The sequence below is a fragment of the Hermetia illucens genome, chromosome 3 (genome assembly GCF_905115235.1).
Source record: "Hermetia illucens chromosome 3, iHerIll2.2.curated.20191125, whole genome shotgun sequence".
NCBI lineage: Eukaryota > Metazoa > Arthropoda > Insecta > Diptera > Stratiomyidae > Hermetia > Hermetia illucens.
In genome coordinates, this window is record NC_051851.1 from 149,012,775 (window position 1) to 149,032,582 (window position 19,808).

The following is a 19,808-nucleotide window of genomic DNA, read 5'->3' on the forward strand; positions in this document are numbered from 1 at the left end:
TGCTTCCCGAAATGCAGCACTACGTCGCCTCACAGTCCACGATCCCTTGACCCAATGCAACTACCTGGTCGATACAGGCGCTTCTTCCCATATCCCGACATCATAATTTAATATAGCAATCGTTGAAACTCGTCGATCCGCACATACGCTACAGGCAGGTACACTTGAGTTTGCGACTTCGACGAGCATTTTCTTGGCGCTTCATTATCGCGGACATCAACATTCCCATCTTAGGCGCGGATTTCCTGTGCCACTATGGATTCCTAGTGGATCTATATAACAGGTCCTCCATTTCCCCTACAACTTCTCTTCGGTCATCAGGAATAATCTCATCCTGCTCGCCCAGTACTCTTTCCATCGTTTTTGAAGACATTGTCGACCCAGAATTCGCGCACTTCTTCAAAAATACCGCATCATCACTACCGAACGTAGTCTCTCTGAGCCTGTTAGCACGTTTTTCAGCACCACATCAACCCTACCGGCTCTCCGACTTTTTCTAAGGTGCATCCATTACCCCCCGCAAACGCTCGCGGTTGCACAAAAAGAATTCGAAGAACTTCTTAACCAGAGTATTTGCAGACCTTCAGGGAGTTTGTCTTCGCTACTTCATATGGTCCCTAAACCCAATGGCGAATGGAGACCTTGTGGCGACTGCAGACGTCTAAATGCTCAGACGATTCCAGACCGATACCCATGCCAAATTGCCGTATTTTCTCGACCTTGGACTCAATCAGGGCATACCATCAAATCCCTGTAGCTTTCGAAGAAAATCCGAAAACGGCGATATGCACACCTTCCGGACTCTTTGAGTTCACTAGGATAATTTTGGACTGTGTGACGCAGCGCAAACATTTCAGAGATTCATCCACTCTGTGCGGTGAAACCTCCACTTCTGTTTTGTTTATTTGGATGATATTCTGGTCACGTCTTCCTCTGAGTCCGAGCATTTAGATCACCTCGAGTCCATTTTTCCACATCTCCTTCATGACGATCTAGTACATAACGGTGAGAAATGCAAATTCTTGACATCGCAGGTAAGATTCCTCGGCTACTTGATTACCAATGAAGGCATTCAACCGGACCAAGTGAAGGTGCAACCGATTTTGAGCCCGAAACCTTTAAGGATCTGAGAAGGTTCTTGGGCATGTCAAATTTCTATCGTCGTTTCTTGCTCCAAGGCCGCCCACCATCAGTCGATCTTTAACGCCTTCTTGTCGGGGCCGAAGACCAAAGACTCCCGCCTGATTGTGTGGTTCCCAGAGGCTGTCCAGGCATCTAAGACCACAAAGCAAAAGCTGGTGGATGCTACACTTGAGCCTTTGAGCTTCTTCTCCAAATTGCTAAATTCTGCTATACATCACAACCACAAGGTACAATTAAAAAGAGATTCCGTAAAATGATACAGTAAAGCAAAGCCGGCAGATTATCGGATCGAGAGCATATTCTCCAGGAACTTTCCTAGAGCATATCCTCGGATAACATTCGATGAGGCTTCGTGCAGTAGCCACGTCAGATGAATCTCTTGTAGAGTTGGGTCTTATCGTTCTCCTTGAGAACGTGGGGACGGCACCCTTGAACGGCTTGCCTGTAATCAGGCTACCGCTCTACGTCAATACAAAACATGAGAATGGATGGGGGCCTGTAGTTAATGTCCTTAACCGCGCCATGATAATGAAAAGGAAAAACTTATTCAATCTACTATGGCCTCTCAGAAAGAAGTCTATCTCGAACTCGAAGTCCTCAACAGAACTTCCTCTGGCAGACACACTTTTAACAAACTCTTAGCTGACCCCACTTTTCCCGAATTCGTTCCTTTTAAGCCGCCACTTAGATTCATGCCTGAGAACAGAATTTGAACTCAGAGCATGAGAATCCCGAGGCAGATATTTAAGTAGCTCGGTCAACATAGTATCAGCACATCCTGTAAGAGGGTTTAATTTAGATTTGGCTAGGGAGTGCTATAAAAAGAAGTGCTAATTTATATACATAGATGTGGTCAACCCCCGTAAAAATCACAGCATGGAGATTTTATTTTCTCATGATTTCTTTCATTACAGGTCTTGTTGCGAAGGCTGAGAAGAACTTGTCAGACCAAAGTGACTTCCTTCAATATAAAGCAGAAATGGACAGCTGGATTCAAAAAGCAACCGAAATTTTGGATGGCTGTGCTGTCGGAGGGGATATGCATAAGGTTCAACAAGATATCGACACGCTCAATGTAAGTCAAGTGTTTCAACAATGTTCAGTCCCTTCACACATGTCTCTTTTTTTCAGTCACTGAGCAACCGTCTTCCAGAAGGTCAGCATCTGCTTGCCATGGTTCAAGATAGCTACAACAAGGCCATGGATACCGTGCCTACTGACAAACAAGATGCATTACGCGATCAAATGACAACTTTGCGAAGCGATTGGGATACCCTCAATTTGAATGTTAAAGAGAAACTTGCAGATGCTCGACGAACTCAGAATAGTTGGACAGAATTCCTTGCTAACAAGCAACGCATGGAACAATGGTTGGCTGAGACTGAAAAGGCTCTTGAACCCAAACCTGATACTAAGGGTGAATTGAGCGAAATGAAGACCCTCCTTGAACGTTATAAGGCCCTCAAGGCTGATATTGGACGAAAAAGTGTTGATCTTGAGTCATTAGCCAATGATGCTAAAGACCTCAATGCTGACCAGGACGAAATCCGCATTTTGCAATCAAAATGGGATAAAGTAAACAACGATTGTAACTCTAGAATTAATGACATTGAAGCTGAAATTGACGACTGCTCATCATACCATCAATCTCTGCAAGAAGTAGAGAAATGGCTTCTGCAAATATCCTTCCAACTGATGGCTCATAACTCCTTGTATATTTCTGACCGTCAGCAAACATTGGAACAAATCAAACAGCACGAAGCATTATTGGGTGAAATTCAAAAATACAGGACAAACTTAGATGATCTTAACGCTAAAGGACAAAGACAGATTGATCGATACAAGGCAACACCAAATATAAAAAATACAATCGAAGAACAACTCAAAAATATACAAGAAAGTTATGACTCTCTGTTGCATACTTCCCTAACGATTAAGGGTCGTCTTCATGACTCCTTGGCCAAGTTCCAAGAATATGAAGATACATTGGATAGTATCATGAAGAATTTGGAGGAGTATGAACCGATTATCGAGTCAGAACTTGATGCACCGACTACGAGCTTGCCTATGGCAGAAGCACAATTGAAGAAGGCACAGGTAATGTTTCAGGTTTGCGTTTTTCCTAGCATGATGTTTGGTAAAGGATTGGAAAAGCGAGATTGAATTTATAAGAGGTTTATGCTCGCCTATCAAGTGAGGAGCCCTTTAAGGACACCTTGCTGTCAAATTCACAAGTCTTTTTACATTTCATCGGTAATAATAAGCCATTTTTTTCACCAGGAATTGCATAATAAACTTCAAATGGAAAAATCGAGATTAGCGGCAGCAGTTCAAGCGTGTGAAGCAGCGACAGCTTCCATCAGTCGCCCCAGCTCACCATTGGAAGCTAGCATCCATCCCATTCCCGAACGCGAGCTGACCGTGAGAGCAAAACTTGAAGACCTTATTGACCAGGTAAGAAAAATCTTCGACAGGGAATCAAGTTGTCATCAGTACTAGCTGATGGTTTCAAGTTCCTCGTGGCAAGCCAAGAAGGTTCTAAATAAGGCATCCAAATTTGCCCTCCTTTGCAGGTTCAGACTCACCTCAGTGGATTATCATCAATAGTTGGGGAATTAGAGCAACAGAAGAAGCATAAAGCCGAGTTACTGGATTGGGTCAAAAAGCAGCAGAACGTTGTGTCTGATTGGTTATCGAAGCCAAGCAAACTACGCCCAGAAGCCGCTAAACAGGAGTTAGTGGCAATGACTGATATCCTCAACACGATTGGAGATAAACGTACGGAACTGTTGACCAGCATGACAGGAACTTGTAAGGAAATCCTTGGACTATATATTTTCGGTAGAACTAAAGTGCAATCTCTTTAATTTTAGTATCTGACGAGGATACCAGTGACATCGAACAACTATTGGATAATCTCGAGACCGACCTAATGGACGCTATCGCTAAAAAACAAAATGGTCAGAACGTCATCGACGCCTACCGTGATAACCTCCAAGCAATTCAGAATTGGTTTGACACTCTTGTCAAACGAATCGATGTTTTCGATAAAGGCAGTGGCCTAACATGCGCACAACGACTATCTGCCATACAAGCAATCAAAAACGAGTTCCAAGACGATGGCCGAAAGAAAATTGACGAATTGAAGCAAAGAGCGGCGGATGTGGCAAATATCATAAGCAACTTAGACGGACAACAGGTGGAAGAACAGATGAAATCCATCGAAAGACGTTATGCTGACATTGACAAGCGTATCGATCGCAAGACTCAACTCTTTGATGCCACGAACAGAGGTGTAGAGGCAGCGAAGGCTGAAATAGGTCAAATCCAGGATTGGGTCAAGGAAAAAATGACTGAGGTAGAGAACTTGACACCAAGTGATCATAGTGTCAAAGCAGTTGATGAACTCCAACAACAACTGAAAGGAATCCAGAAGGAAGCCGAAGCCAAGCAAAATCTCACAGAGACCCTTGAAAAACGCGTTTCCAACATGAACCACGAACTAGAACCAATCGAATACACTCAATTGGAGTCATCCTTACGAAACTTGAAATCATCACAAAAGGATCTCAACGATCTACTAAAACGTAAAATGGAAAAAATATCCGAGGCAGCTAAACATCGCAAGGACTTCGAAGTTGATCTCGAGAAAGTCAAGGCTTGGTTGAGAACCAAACTAGCTGAGGTCCGAAAAGCCTCTAGCTACTACCCACTCACTTCATCGGGAATCGCTGATGAAATTCAGGCGAACAAGAAGTTCGATGAAGAAGTTGTGAAGTTCGGTGAAGGTCCTTTAGCGGAAATCAAACGACAAGTTCACAATATCCTGAAAGAATGCCCAGACGCAGTCGATAAGACCCCTGAGAGCCTTCTGGCGAGTGTCGTCGACGATTTTAACACTCTGAAAGAAGAAATTGCCAACAAGGGAAAAGCCCTGTCTGAACTTCTCGACACACGCAAACAGTTCGAAAATGATTGCAAGAAGGTTGCTGACTGGCTTAATGAGGCTGAACCAAGCGTCGCTGGGGAGATTCGCTATACCAATCTTCCAGTACTCGAGGAGCAACTCGCCAAGTACAAATCTTTGGAGGACTCCGCTAAGCCTTGCGAGAGCATCTTAACACAAATTGCAGAGCAAGGAAAGCTAATTGCTCCCACAGTGTCCAATGCTGATAAGCTGAAACTTGGTGATGAGATTAAGAACTTAAAGGATAGGTTCAGCAAAGTAATGAACAAAATCAAGAATGGCTGCAAGACCATTGAGGATCAAATTAAAAAGAAGAAAGCAGCGAAGGAGAAGTTCAATGAATGTGTTAAGAATTTGGCTGCTATTCAAAGTCGTCTGCGAGGTCTAGAAAAGCCAGTTGGAAGCAAAATCGAAGACGTTCAGGAATTGTTCAGTGGTTACGAACAAATTTTGAAAGAACTCAAGGATAACAAGAACAAGATGAATGATTTGGATGTGAATGACCTCCCTGAATTACAAAGTGTTCTCGACAAGCACGATGATCTGATTAAGCTTATTGAAGAGCAACTAACTCATCTCCGACAACTTCTCCTCCTTCGGGAGCAATTCATCACTCTCATCAATGAAATTATCGATTTCATAATGAAATACACCGACATCATCAACGAAATTGAACAATCTCCTGCTACCATCGAGGAGAAGATCAACCGATATGACGATATCATTGTGAAGATTCAAGGTTGCGAAGGGTCCTTGGCGACTGCAACTGACAAAGGTCAAAAGATTGCCTCAGAAGGAACAACTGCAGACAGAAACAGCATCACCGAGCAACTTCAATCCTTGAAAAATCAACTGCAAAATCTGAGACGTTCTACCGAAGCTCAACGTCAAAAACATCAAAACACTTTGGCCGAACACTTGAGCATATCTACGGAACTGTCAGCACTTTTGGACTGGCTGCATGACAATGAAGGAACAGTCAAATCTCGACCACTCCTCGATCGTGACCCTGATTCCGTAGAGCATGAAATTACTAAACACAACGCTTTAGCCAAGGAAATTGAAGCACATCTCAAAAAGGTCGAAAAGGTTTGTAACAAAGCTGATTCTGGAATGCCAAGTTCTCTACTAGAAATGATGTCAGAAGCGCGCTCACTTCTAGCAAGTCTCCCAGCTGAGTTAGAGGAACGAAGCAAATATCTCACTCTTAACAAACAGCTCCGTTTGGACTACATGACCCTCGTTTCCAAGTTCAATGCTTGGGTTGATGAGGCTGAAAATCGTCTCCAGAATGCCAAGCATGGTGTGAACTACGAAAATCTGGTGAAGGACCTAGAGGAGCACAAACGATTCTTCGATAATAAGGCATCCATCAAAGACTTGGTCACAAAGAAAATTCAAGAAGCCGCTGATAAAATTTGGCCATCATTGAATAATATCGAACAAGAGGAACTTGGACGGGAAACTCGTCGCTTTGCTGACACTCTGAATGACATTTTGACTTCAGCGAACTCACAGCAGTCTCTTATGGAGAAGGAGGTCAAATTGTGGCAGCAATATCAACAACAATGCGATAAATTGAAGGCGTTTATCGAAAGCTCGAAGGTTCCCGACGATTCAATTACGAATGTAGCTGGATTGCAGTTTAATATTCAGAAGATCACCAAGAATTTGGCCAACATTCAGGTGAGTTTATTTTGATTAGTTCTGATGTTTCGACTTTTGATGTTAGTGGAATGAATGAGTGAATGAGTGGAAAATGAACTCATCAGCCGAAAAAATATATCCGGAAAACTTAGGGAAACCGATCCAGGTAAGCTGGATCCACTATGCAATATTACACCAGGACCTCAAGAAAAGGACCATACTGGAACCTGCGTAGAGCACACCAGATACGCTCCCTGTTCATGCTGTCGAAAGCTTCTCGAAATTTATGAAGAATGACTGAAGCGAAGATTTAGGGTAGGGTAGGGAGCGCAGAAACCGCTCTCTGTCGATCAAGCTTTCAAGATGTCTTTGATGCTTTGAATTATCTTAGTTATTATCTTCACGACAGCAAGGACCACGCAGATAGCCCTCCAATTGTTACTCCCAGAACGGGCGCCTTATTTGGAATCTTAACAATCATCCCCTTCCTCCATTGTCTGGGAAAGGTGTCGAGCTCCAAGCATTTCCGTATGAACGGAAGTAAGTGATGAACGCCGCGGAGAGAGCATTATTCACGACGACCTTATGGTCGTCGTTATTTTCAGGCGATTTACCCAGTGTATTTGCCATTTGATCAGCAAGAACAAACAATAACTGGACCATTCAAGCGATCGACGTTGAGTTTTGGGGGTCGCAGCACTCCGACCCTGCGAAATGTAGCGGCTGCTACACGCAAGCTAACGTGAACGATCATCAGATCAGACGATCCCTTTCGATGCCGATGTTAACGGCTCTTTTACGCACATCCAGGAGACAACGCCTAAATCTACTACTGATCGCAAAGTGGTCAATTTGGTTGTTCGTACGGTGTCGATCAGTTGAAACCCAACTGATCTTATGGCAGGCTCTGTGTCCGAACAAGGTGCCACCAGTGACAAGGTGGAAGCTGCAGAAATTTACAAACCTCTTAGAGCTCACCTTGGCATCCAAATCACCCATCACGATCATAATGTCAACTTTAGGAAGCCCATCCTGAACTGCGTCTAACTATATCGGAGGTCTCCGTTGTTGAAGAGCACTTTATAATTGCGATGTTTCTTAACTTGGACTGGAATCTTGCAATCAGAACTCTGTTAAAAACCGGCTCTCAGGTCAAGAGAGCCGGCCTTGCGGTAGATGTCAAAAACAAGCCGATACCGGATTCGCGTCTGCTACCACCAGGTTTTTCAGAGTACAGAATGAGTTTTATCCAGGGTCCCACCATCTTACTCCGCTTAGGTCCAGAATGCCCTGCTTACATTGATGGAATTGTCGGGCGTGTTGGAGAAGTCGATCATTTTGGAGAGCCTCGCTATCGATGTCGAGGAGTGTGCACACTTCCCAGAAACCGATCATAGTGAAGTCAGTCCTTATTCGAGGCTTTGGTGATGTTTCGGCAGTGGTAAAGCCTCGAAAGTTGGCTAGTCCAGAAATTTCTATCCCTTTTAGTTGCCTATTACGACAAGCACGAAAGAGGCGCGCAAACGTCAAATTAAAACCACCAACATTTAACAACATGCTATACATAGTTATTAGGGTATAATCGAACATCTCGAGTGACGGTTTCATCCGTATCTGTACCATTAGATACAACGGCACAAGAGGAGGTGGAATTTGTCTTAGATACCGCACGGAAATCTCATCAAGGAGACCTCTTTAAAAAAGGAATAAAAATAAATCGTGCAGAGGCTCGCATACTGCAAACCCCACTTGGGAAACGGAAATCCTTAGGGAAATGGGGAGTTACTGACATAATGGGTGAGTTCCAGGGGTTACAGGATATGCCTGGTATACATACATAGTAGTAAATGCGTTGTTAAGGAATGAATTTTTGACTGAACACTGCAATATGGCAGGACCCTAGGGACACCTGATGTTTCCAAAAACCAGAACCAATATCACGCCACCCCAGATAACTTTAAGCAATTTTTAACCAGCATCGGGCACTACGAATGTTGAATAAATCCGGAAAGAAACAACACTCATTGGTGATCCAATGTCTGGCTAACACTTGGCATTTGTAATCAGAAAGTGGACAAAGAACCATCCGCACTCGGGGGCAGTAGCTCGGAGAAGTGCACGTATTGTCAACACTCTAAATAGCAAAGAGGTCATTGGGGAATATCAAAATATCAGTGATAAAATCATCTATTTGCAAACAAATAGGAAAAGCTATTTGTAAATTTTAGTAGAACAAACGATCTACTGACAGAATTCGAGCAAATAATGAAGGTACCACCACGCACCCAAACGTCGGTAAAAATAGCGGTAACACTGAAAAAGGACACACTTTATCTGCCACAGAGAGTGAGTACTGGTGTCTACATAGGAAACGAAATATTACTCCGGTAAAACGCGAAGGTTAACTATTCCAAGTACACAGAATGAGTTTACCTTGGATAAGGTCGTGCTGAAAACTGAACCACTAGATAGCTATAAAGTTTAGCAACCCATTTAGGTCAACTCAGAAAGGACCCATTACCAAGCAAACTCCTTTGAACTATAAAGGGAACTACAGGGCAAGAAATCAGAACATTGAAAATTGAGAAAGACGTCAGGCTGGTCTACAAAGACTTCGGATGAGGAAACCTTCATAGAAGTGTGGCTAGATCAACCTAATAGGGCAGATGCCTCCACGGAAAAAACTCTTCAGGCTTAACTGACAGGCCGAACCGAATGTGGATGGCGGACTTAAAGAGGGGCATAACAACCTCCAGTTGGCCATCCAACGGAGTAAGAGGGGACATTTTAAAGAGCACTGCTCCGAAGCGGACGTAAACCCATCTTGAAGCGCCTATATAATCGTGATACAACAATTCGGAAGACGTCCAACTCCGCAATTCATGTTGAAATACTTCTAGGGGTTACTTCCCTAGCAAGATAGCGGAAATTACAGCCTCCAACAACCCTTGAATGCAAATGGAATTCCCGCAATAACCAGAGACGGTGAAACTTTGGGCCTAGAGGGCATGCCAAATAAGGCTTTTAAGCTCGTCGTAAAAATTCAGACTGAACATGCTCGCTGAGTTGTTTGAAGTGTGCATGTCCTGTAGCATGGAAAGTGGTTGATACTGCTGCACAAGACTGGTAAACCTACAGGTGGGCCATCCTCGTACAGATCCGTATATCTTCTGAACATTAGGAGGAAAATACTAGAAAGGGTCATCTACAATAAATTACTCCCGGCTGTTACGATCCAAGGAGGTCTTTTAGGTCGACAGTATGGAGTCCGTAATGCCAGATCAACTACTGACGCCATGAAATTTAGTACTGGTTTGGTCGAAGACACAATTCGTGAAAAAGTTAATACCGATAAAACCGAGACCCAGAGAGTGGAAGAAGAAGATGGGTGATCGTTAAATCCCAAGATGGGCATTCGTTTTGAGTGCGATACTTGGAGGGTAGCTGCTACTTACCATCGCAAAGATAATAGCTAAAGTAATCTTTGGAATGTATCAAAGAACAGCTCGAAAGTTTGATCGACACATTATTTGCTTATGACTGATCATCGATTTTGAGAAAACTTTCATGCATCTGGCATGCTCTACACAGGAAGGGCATTCCATTGAAACTAATGATGATTATCAGGGAGACATATGATAACCCGAAATGTCATGTGCTGCGCCGAGGTGAAATCTTAGAGGAATTTAAGTTCAATATTATTTCGTTGGTGACGTTCTTCATGCTACCCTGTCCAGAGAACGTCGAGAAGATCGATAGGCGCTGACATCTTTCCTCAAACACCTCGATTACGCTGATGACATATGTTTGTTTTCTCACTGTCATGGACCCTAGCCAAATGATTCCAAATTTGGAAAGAAGGGCCAGTAAAATTTGATTGAAGATACATATCAACAAAATGAAGATTCTTAGTCGTCGAAAGTGTCGATCAATTTGTATATCTAGGAAGGGTGGTTTCTGTCGACTGACGGTGGTATTGAACGGAATGTCGGCCGAGGCATGGTCAGCGCTAGATCGGTTTTTGCTGCCTTTTTAAATCTAGAAATGCAGTTATCTCAATACCAAGATCAAGTCCTGTCCTGTGCTAGTATTCTTTTGGAATTGCTAGATGGAAGTAGCGCATGTTTCTCGCATGTCAACACCTGTTGATGTCAAATTGGGGAACGTGGCTACTGTCACAAACGAAGAACTTGGTTGGCGCACAGACCGGTCACCCATGGACGATGCAATCGGAAGGAGGAAGTGGCAGTGGATTGGTCACACATTAAGGAGAGGTGACAATTTCATTGGCTGACGAGTGGGTCGTCCCAAGGGCACTTGGCACAGAACAGTAGAGGAGGTCCTGGGGGGAGTTGGAGCACATTTTGCATAGGTGTGTTGACTTACTGTACCGCACCAAGAGCAACCACATAAGGAAGACTTTCAGTGTATTCTTAACCACCAACTCACAAGGCGTATGAAAAGAAAACCAGTTAGACATCATCCCGGGTTAAAGGATATGGCAAGTAAGAATCAAAAGGAACACACACAATTTATTCTTTATTATTATGTAATCCAAAAACGGTGGAACTTCAACTAGCTACCTCCATGTTATCAACAATATTCACCACCCATTAGTTACATGGAACATATTCTTTTCAGGCCCCACGTTGGGCGCCATTCTTATTATGACGTTAAGGAGCAAAAAATCGGAATCCCATCGACATTATCAAAGTAGCAACCATAAATACTTGCAAACACGTATCATCTGGCGCTACTATAGAGCTGGACTCCATTGCAAAAGGCGCTATACAGCCACTGAGTGCCAAATCTAAAAGAAAGGTAGCCTCCGTGGTTGCGAACTTGTGCTCAATATTTAACCAGCTCAACCCTCTTTGGACATTAGAACCTATGAAAAGGCAGTTCAAATTTCCTAAAAAAAAATGTTATGAGCTCTTTTCTGGACCTTAACCACTTTTTATGTTTTTCAAAGCAGGCCAGGAACCTCCTTCCCGACTTCTAAAATCAAATTTGAGAAGCACATTCACACTCTAGCACAGTTTGAAGTATTTTGGGAATTGGCAGGTCAGGTTGATGGTATATAGCAGAAGTTCGATGAAAGCAAGTTTATTTAAATTCCATTTCAATCCTGTTTTTCATTGTGGTGTTCACAGAGTGAGAGCTGTGAGTAGACTGTCCCTTCTACCGAGTGACTGCTGTACTTAATCCTCTAGCAATTAGTTGACTTTTTGGTAGATAAGGAACGCCATAAAAAGTTCCAATTCTAGGCCTGACACTTCCGCTTCTTACAAATACAAACAGATGGTATGGATCCTGGATTAAGTTGGGGGTGATCCAAGTGCCAGGTACTCACTTCTTGCTAATAAGTGAAATTTTTCCCGCACATTTATTTAGGGAAATTCTGCACTTTCGACAGAACTTCCTTTCCGATGTTTGTGAGATTATTTTCCAGGTCTCAGACATCTACAAGTCAACCCTTTATATACATTGCGGTAGCCTCTGCGCATGATACCTAGGGCTCAAAATACTCCTCGTTGCGATGTCTGTTTACATAAAGCTAACAATAGTATACGAATATTGAAAAATTACCGCAAATCTCCCTTAAGGGCTTCCCTAGATCCATAAAATTACGGTAAGATAGACTTCAGTCGGAAACTTCATGCTGGAAAGTTTGGGAGCAATCCTACTGTTATTAAAAAATTATTGTAGATCAAAGGCATTTCTTTCGCGTCAAATTACCACACCCCCGAGATAAAATGTTGGTACCACATCGAATTGAATATCAGGTATATTCAGTACATATTCCACCGTGTTGCGAAATATTCTCATATAAAAAATCAACAAAACCTTTCATACCGGAAACACTGAGTTTCCGGTTTTCGACTTGTTTTCTTTCTGAACAAGAAGAAAAATTGAAAAGGGGATCGTCGTGATGGTGCGGAGGTGGTCAAAATACAAGCAGTTGCACAACGGTGAAGACAATATCAAAGAGTTTCAGAGGGTTTTCAAACATTGGGAAAAAAGACTTGACAAGTGTATTACATCTAATGGCAAGTACTTTGCTCCCCGTCGGACACCACGTTGTCGTGGGGGCGGGGGGAGCCTGTAGTAGTTTGCAACTACACTAAAAGTGTCCAAAAATACATGAAGATGGAAGCAAGCACTCTCCAAGTGGTAAGAAGTCACAGGCTTCGAATCCACTCGCAACTCTGAGAAGTCAGGTCATGGCCGAGGCACGGATTTTGAAGAACGTTGGAATAGTTACTGGGAGAACTGAATTCAGTTTTCGCAATGCCTTTTGATTCTCGGATCCCCATACATCTGTTTGGTTGATGATATGAAGTTATCTTGAAACGGCGAGAAAACTAGGACGAACCAGAAGAATGCGTGTCAAGATATACTGACGTGTTCTACACCGATGACTTAAACCAGAACAGCGTACTGGAGCAGAACTCTACCTCCCTTGGAAGAATTTACAAAGGTCTTTCAGGCTGAAGTGTATGCCTGATCCTAAAGCGGGCAACCTGGATGATTGACGACCGGTTGAAGGGCAGGTGCATCGCAACCTGTTGCGGTAGTCAAGCTGCATTGAAGGCGTTGAGCAGTCCTTTGATCACTTCAAAAGTCGTTCAGGAAAACATAGAAATCGATTGAACTCTGTTTCTAGATTCAATACGTTCAAACTACTCTGGCTACCCGGTCGTTGTGGTATGGAAGGAAATGAAATCCAGGATGATTTAGCAAAAGAGGGTTCAATTTCCCTCATTCCCGGACTGAAACCAACAATTGAAGTATCGGTAGCATTGGCTAATGCTGAAATCAAAAACTGGGAACAAGCTTCCCATTATGACAGGTGGCTGATCCTTAATGTTGCTAAACACACCAAACTCTTCCTGTCAGAACCAAATGAACATTTTAAAGTTTATCCAGTCGAAAAGCGGAAAGGCTTGCAGAAGTATTGTAGGAATTCTGACAGACAATATTTTACTAGCTGGGCAAATTTTCAGAATAGGATTTCTCCAAGATGATATGTGTCCTGTAATAAGGAAGCGGAATTCACGGAACATTTTCTATGTGAGTGCCTCGCCTATGGACGCATTAGACATCCGATTTTTGGTGCTGATGTGCTACAACTGCAGCGGATAGCATCACATCTACCAACAGAAATCTTGCGGTAAATAAACGAATCCGATACATTTCGGTACAATGGACCCTTAGGGTTTAACTACTCAGAGGCTTCGGCTCTCCCCCACCTCAAACACAGAAACACTCATAGTGCTTTCAAGGTTTACGACTGAAGGAATGTTGTAAAAAAGATAAATTGATTTTCTATAATGAATTTCGGTTATCATTGGGCCCCCCTCGAAGCATCACATCCAGCTTCTTAAAGTTTTGTGTAAAACAAAACCTTATTAAAATCGGTTTGCTGTCTGTCTGCCTGTCGCGCGCTTTTTTCTTGGTTGTAGCGATTTACACTACATTTGGTGGAAAGGTGGGAACTGTGAACGTTCACGCATACAGTGAGTTACATCCTTTTACGTCGAATTTAAGGGATGCAAAAGGGGGGTGTAAATTTTGTTCCACCAAATATAGTCATGTGGGGTATCAAATGAACGGTCGCGATTAGTACTTTCCGAAGCTAGTCTCAGTTTTGACATTTGTTGGAAAGGCGGGGAGTCCGGGGGGGGGGGTCGAAATTGATCATTTCTTTAACGGACCCATTCTGAGAAACTACCCAATTAAAAAATCTGAAAAAAAATCAAGAGGCAGCCACTATATGATGCCTAGGCTCCAAAATACCATCCATACCGACAACTGTTCAAATAAAGTTAATAATAGTATATTACTATAATTCTAGTAATTGGCTGCAGAACCTTCCTTATGTTCATCTTAGCACTATCAAATTTTGCATATGCAATGTAGGCTATAACATAGAGCATGATCCTACCAAGTTTGGTGGAAATCACAGTATTACTAACAAAGTTATAATAGGTCAAAGTTGTCACTTCTTTGCAAATTCAAGGCTTTGAATGTCAATATCACCTGAAGGTGGATATTCTCACAGAATATATGCATATATTACGTGATACGTATTAATCGGCAAATGTACAAAACATTTCATACCTGAAGCGACCAGCTTCCGATTTCCGGACTGGTTACAAGTATATGCTGACCTCCTCCTAGTGTACCGTTACGGTCTTGAATGAAGTGCTCTAACACACTTCAAGGCCCTGATCCCACATGGATTGTTGCGCCAACGATTATTATTATTATTACAAGTATATGCGATCCACAGTGATCCAGGAACAAGGCGGAGATCATTCTGGCATCTTCATCAGCTCGTCCTCTTTTACTTCAGTTCAGTTTTTCTCCCACCCGATTCCTCAGGGAAACTCTATCTTTTGAACGCAACACATAGGACAACACAAAGGATATTTCTCGTATTCCCCGTACAGGTCAACACCCTACTTTTTCCATCTCCATTAATGGTACCAAGTAAAGACAAATCACTTCCTATTCATTTGACAAGGTATTGTCCTCAAAAGGACACAACTGGATCACAATATGTGAAGTTTGGAATCAGAAGCTTTTCCTACGAAATTTTAAATGTAGAAGTCGGAAATTTGGACATTCCCCCTTGCCGTTAATGTGCCTTCAAACGTAAGGATATTACGTTTGAAGTACGTACCCTTCAAATGATTTATTTCTTTCTATAAATTGGGTCGTCATTCTAATATTAAACCCAACTATCCATCCAACGTTGAGGTACAAAAGTACCTTTCACCAACTTCTCCATTATATGTGTGCATCCCTTCTGCGATTCTACATTTATTGTACCAAAACATTCAACACAATCTACCACGTGGGGTGTATTCAAAGTGCGGATACTTTCTCTGATTCTCTGACAGATACTTTCACATTGTGAAAGCTTCAAAATAACATTGAGGACTATCCCAATAACGAATCTATTTAACTTTATACGAAGTGGATTAAAGTCAGGATATCAGATGGGATGGAGTTTGTAGCTTTTTTTCATTAGAAGGATTCAACTTTTTTGTCAGAAAGGGGTGGTGGTGAAATTGATGAAAGGAAAGTTGAGAAGGTTTCCGCCACGTGTGGAGTTGTAGAATTGTCAAAAAGGATGTAAATGTCAACGTTTTATAAGGGATAAAAGAAGATATTTCAAAAGAAAGTGGAATTTGTTTTTTTGGTAAGAAACCGTAAAGCCGTTATCGCCAGGCATTTTTGTAAAGTGGAATTTGATTCGTTTCAATGAATGAGTATATAAGGGGACCGGTAACATCTTCCGACTGACTTATGCAGCCCCTCGTGAGGGTGCCTCATACCGTTACCTGTTATTTGCGTTTTTCTAATTTCCGCGGCATTTTTCAATTGTTTCTTCAACTGTCACGTACGTTTCAGATACAATTCAAAACAAAACCCACCACCTCCAGTAGCTCTCACGACAACACTACCAGAAAGCTTCTTCTCTTGCGAACGTGCGGCTGAGAACGAGCTTAAGCTTTTTATTATTCCGGTACTTCCATATGGCCAGGTTGTTAGTATTGGTTGGCGAAAAGTACGTAGAATAAAAGTTTTGTCAATTGGTTTGTGCCGATATGGTTCGGCGCCGATGACGACATCGCTATATAATAGCTGCAAAATGATGGCCACCATGTGAGGGGCAGTGAGAGTATATTTCGGAGCCGTGAAAACACGAATGCCGGCTTACAGAAGCATAGACATATTGCCTTCAATTCTCAATCTGGATACGAAGCAAAATAAACAAGAAAGATACTCCGTAGTTGGTTTCGCGATTGTATTTTGGATCGCAGTGTAGAAGTTATTTGCTGGAGAATGTGTTAACATCTCAAACCGGAGACCAGTCAAAACAATTTTTGAAGGAATCTATAGGTGTAGCATATTAATCGTGATAGATACAAAATTTCGGAGCGTGTGAGATACAATAGTGGCTTGAATGTTTTAGTTGATTGTGAGACAAGTATCTCGTATGATTGACGGAGCTATAGTTTTTTTTCTGGAAAAGTGAACCCACATTGTCAGTACGTTCTTACGGGGTGTTCGTCCTTATTCTTGCAGAGTCATCACGGAGACATCGATTCTATCAATCAGCTAGCTCAGAACCTGATTCGCCAAGCGGACTCCCGTAACCGCACTGTTATCGAAAAGGAAAATCTGGCCCTGAATCAACTGTGGACAGACCTAGTCGGCGATCTTGAGAACCGGCTCGAGTCCTTCACTAACATCGCCGACCTTTGGAGAGAGTTGGAAAATAAGTTCCATTCGTTGGAAAAATCTGCAACTCGCCTCGAGGAGAGGGCTAGGCATGTGGATCTAGTCGTCCGGTCTAGGAGGCAATTGGAAGAGACAAAGAATGCAATTCAGGTACAGTTTTTGGAGTTTTGCAAAGATTTTATTCCGCGGCAGATATCGAGTTGATACGAAACGGTGTGATAAAAAGTCACAAGAGAGCAGAATTGCTTTCCATATGACTCACTTGAATGCTTAAGTGCACGTTGAGACGAGCTCTGGAAGCCGAAATTCGAAAAAAAACCACAGAACTCCCATGTAAGCTTTTGAAATTTTTAGTGATTATGTCATCTACTTGTTTTGTGATATGAGAGTCTCGGGGCTCGAGGTTTAATGTGTTTTGCATTAATTTGGAAGCCAGAGTTTTCGTACCGCGTAGCAGCACACTTCGCATCGGCTCGACTGTGTCTCGGTCACTCGCATGAAAAATTTACAATAAAACACGACAATCTTAACCGGCCTATTATATCTGATCGTGACAGGAAATCATTGTTGAATTCGAAGCACAGAAACCATCGTATAAGGAGGTTGAAGCGTTATCGCAAACTATTCTCAACTTTTTGGGGAGCGAACACAAGGTGCCAACAGAGGCCATACAGAAGAGATTAGGAGAATTAGCCGCACAACAAAATCGGTAAGTACCCCAATTACTTCACTATTGTACATTATACGCTGGTGACCCTTATGGGAAGCACAAGTTCCGGTTACCCACGGACACTCCTACTTAGGGTCGGGTTTCCTGATTGCAGGTGCAACCCTCCAGAAGTAACCGCCCTTGAATAGTGTCTTTGTATGCAAAGTGTGTTCCATTTACCTTTTAGTGCGAGAGTGCTTAGCAATTCATCAATACGAAGGCAATGCATCACACTTTTAACCTCGCATTGGCCTCACTTAACCTTAAACGTATCCTCATGAGACCCATCGGCAACCGGTTTCAGTGTTTGCTCTGTTGCACACGCGTAGTTGTTTCAAATTTCAGTGCATAACAATAATAGATCGTTTTTTTCGCTAAACGACTACATGTGTACATAAGATAGCTATCTTTCTGTATATAAGACCAGTCAACGCCTTAACTAGATAGTGATTGATACTAGAACGCCGGCTAACTTCGGTAATGTGCAGTATGAGAACCCGAACGTTCTATAAGTTTTTGACCCAATAACTGGTTTTTTGTATACTTTTCAACCGAGTTTAGCTAGTTTTTGGTAAAAGTATCTCCGAACCTATCTACGCTCGGTGATGTGCAGATTCACAGATTCAGCGGCCATTGCGAATTCATTGAGTATCTTTTTACTTAAGCTATCTTTGAACAGTTGCAAGGGAAGTCTACATTCGTAAATTTGCGATCTGCGACTGTTCCCAACCAAAAAGACCTAGACCAGACGTAAAGTGCTGAGTGCTGATGTCAACAATTCAATGTTAAAATCAAGAGGCGAGTCAAGGACGCCTTGGAGTTTTTTTGCTTGAAATAATCTTCCGCGAATAAAACTCCGCCCAAATCGAGCAATCAAAGATAATCAGAAATAAATGTTTTACGCGACTTAATTTTACAATGTTCAATGGAAAAGATGAGTCAATCTATTAATAGACAATGCACCAATTGGTATTTCGTGATAAACAAACTTTTGAATAATTAAATAATTTTAATATGCAAAATACCATATAGGGTTGTCGACACAGTTGAATATTTAAAAAAAAAATAAACAAGGACACATTTCACGCTTGTATTCCGAGTCAAACTTGCTCTACAGGCATTGAACGGCAAAGCTCCAGGAAAAGATACAATACAATATGGAAATTAATTTGATAAATAGCGAATTGATTTTTTCGATCGCGTGATAAGCAACAATTTTGCAAAGTATCTTTTAGATTTGCTTGTATCTGCGCTTTTAATCGGTGAGACGAGGATGTAACCTGCAGTTGGATTTCCAGCATATACGCCTGATTATCCTATTGCATAACATTTACATTTGTGTGTATTGTGTGAACACCTTTTGTGATAAAAAGATGTTTTTCCTGAACATAGCATTGACGACATAAACTCCTATTTGGGTCATAATACGCCAACCATGTTCTCCGAATAGAAGACTCATAAACGTCTAACGTGCTTGTATACATTTCAGCATGGCAGAGGATGGTTCAAATGAGTCTTTCATTTGTCCTTTAGATATCCTAAATGTAGCCCTCGATGTTAGAATTAATAATACCTTATTGCTGGGTAGCAAATAACTCCGGATTTTATGCTTATTGAAAACGGCGCCCAATGTGGGATCCAATGCGTCTAATGTGTGGTGTGATGATCTCTGGGTTTTTTGTCCTCGAACAAAGCAGTTTCGCTCAATATGTAACAGCAGGGGACAATTGGCATTGTATTGTGCTATTTTAAAACTATAACTCCTAACACCATGGTTTTTGTGTGAGGCAAGGGAAGTAGAACCCGGCAGGTCCTGGAAGTGCCAAGCCCCTCGAAGAGTACTTTACTTAGACTCTTTTGCGTGGTTCTGTTTAAATTCCTCGCTACAGCTTTCACAGTACATTTTATATAATATAACGAGCCTGGTGACATGGTTTCCTACTGACCAGTTTCCCATGCAGAGCGCAGTCATTCTGTAGGCGTTTACATGTTTCTAGCTTATTAGTTACCATCTCCACGCCGCTTTGTCCTAGGAGGTGGAAACTTTTCGCGCGAAACCATGTCGTGCCCACGAACCCAAAGAAG

At 42.3% G+C, this 19,808-nt stretch overlaps 1 protein-coding gene across 7 annotated transcripts in view; it reads left to right on the forward strand.

Moving 5' to 3' along the window:
* The window catches only part of LOC119653199 (nesprin-1), a 205,957-nt gene that overhangs the window by 83,811 nt on the left and 102,338 nt on the right, over positions 1-19,808 (forward strand). For all 7 annotated transcript variants that reach the window (XM_038057765.1, XM_038057766.1, XM_038057767.1 and 4 more), the window contains 7 exons: positions 2,058-2,218; positions 2,275-3,240; positions 3,424-3,597; positions 3,717-3,954; positions 4,017-6,796; positions 16,859-17,164; positions 17,572-17,723. In XM_038057765.1, coding sequence (XP_037913693.1) covers positions 2,058-2,218; positions 2,275-3,240; positions 3,424-3,597; positions 3,717-3,954; positions 4,017-6,796; positions 16,859-17,164; positions 17,572-17,723 — 4,777 coding nt within the window. The remainder of the gene's footprint in view (positions 1-2,057; positions 2,219-2,274; positions 3,241-3,423; positions 3,598-3,716; positions 3,955-4,016; positions 6,797-16,858; positions 17,165-17,571; positions 17,724-19,808) is intronic.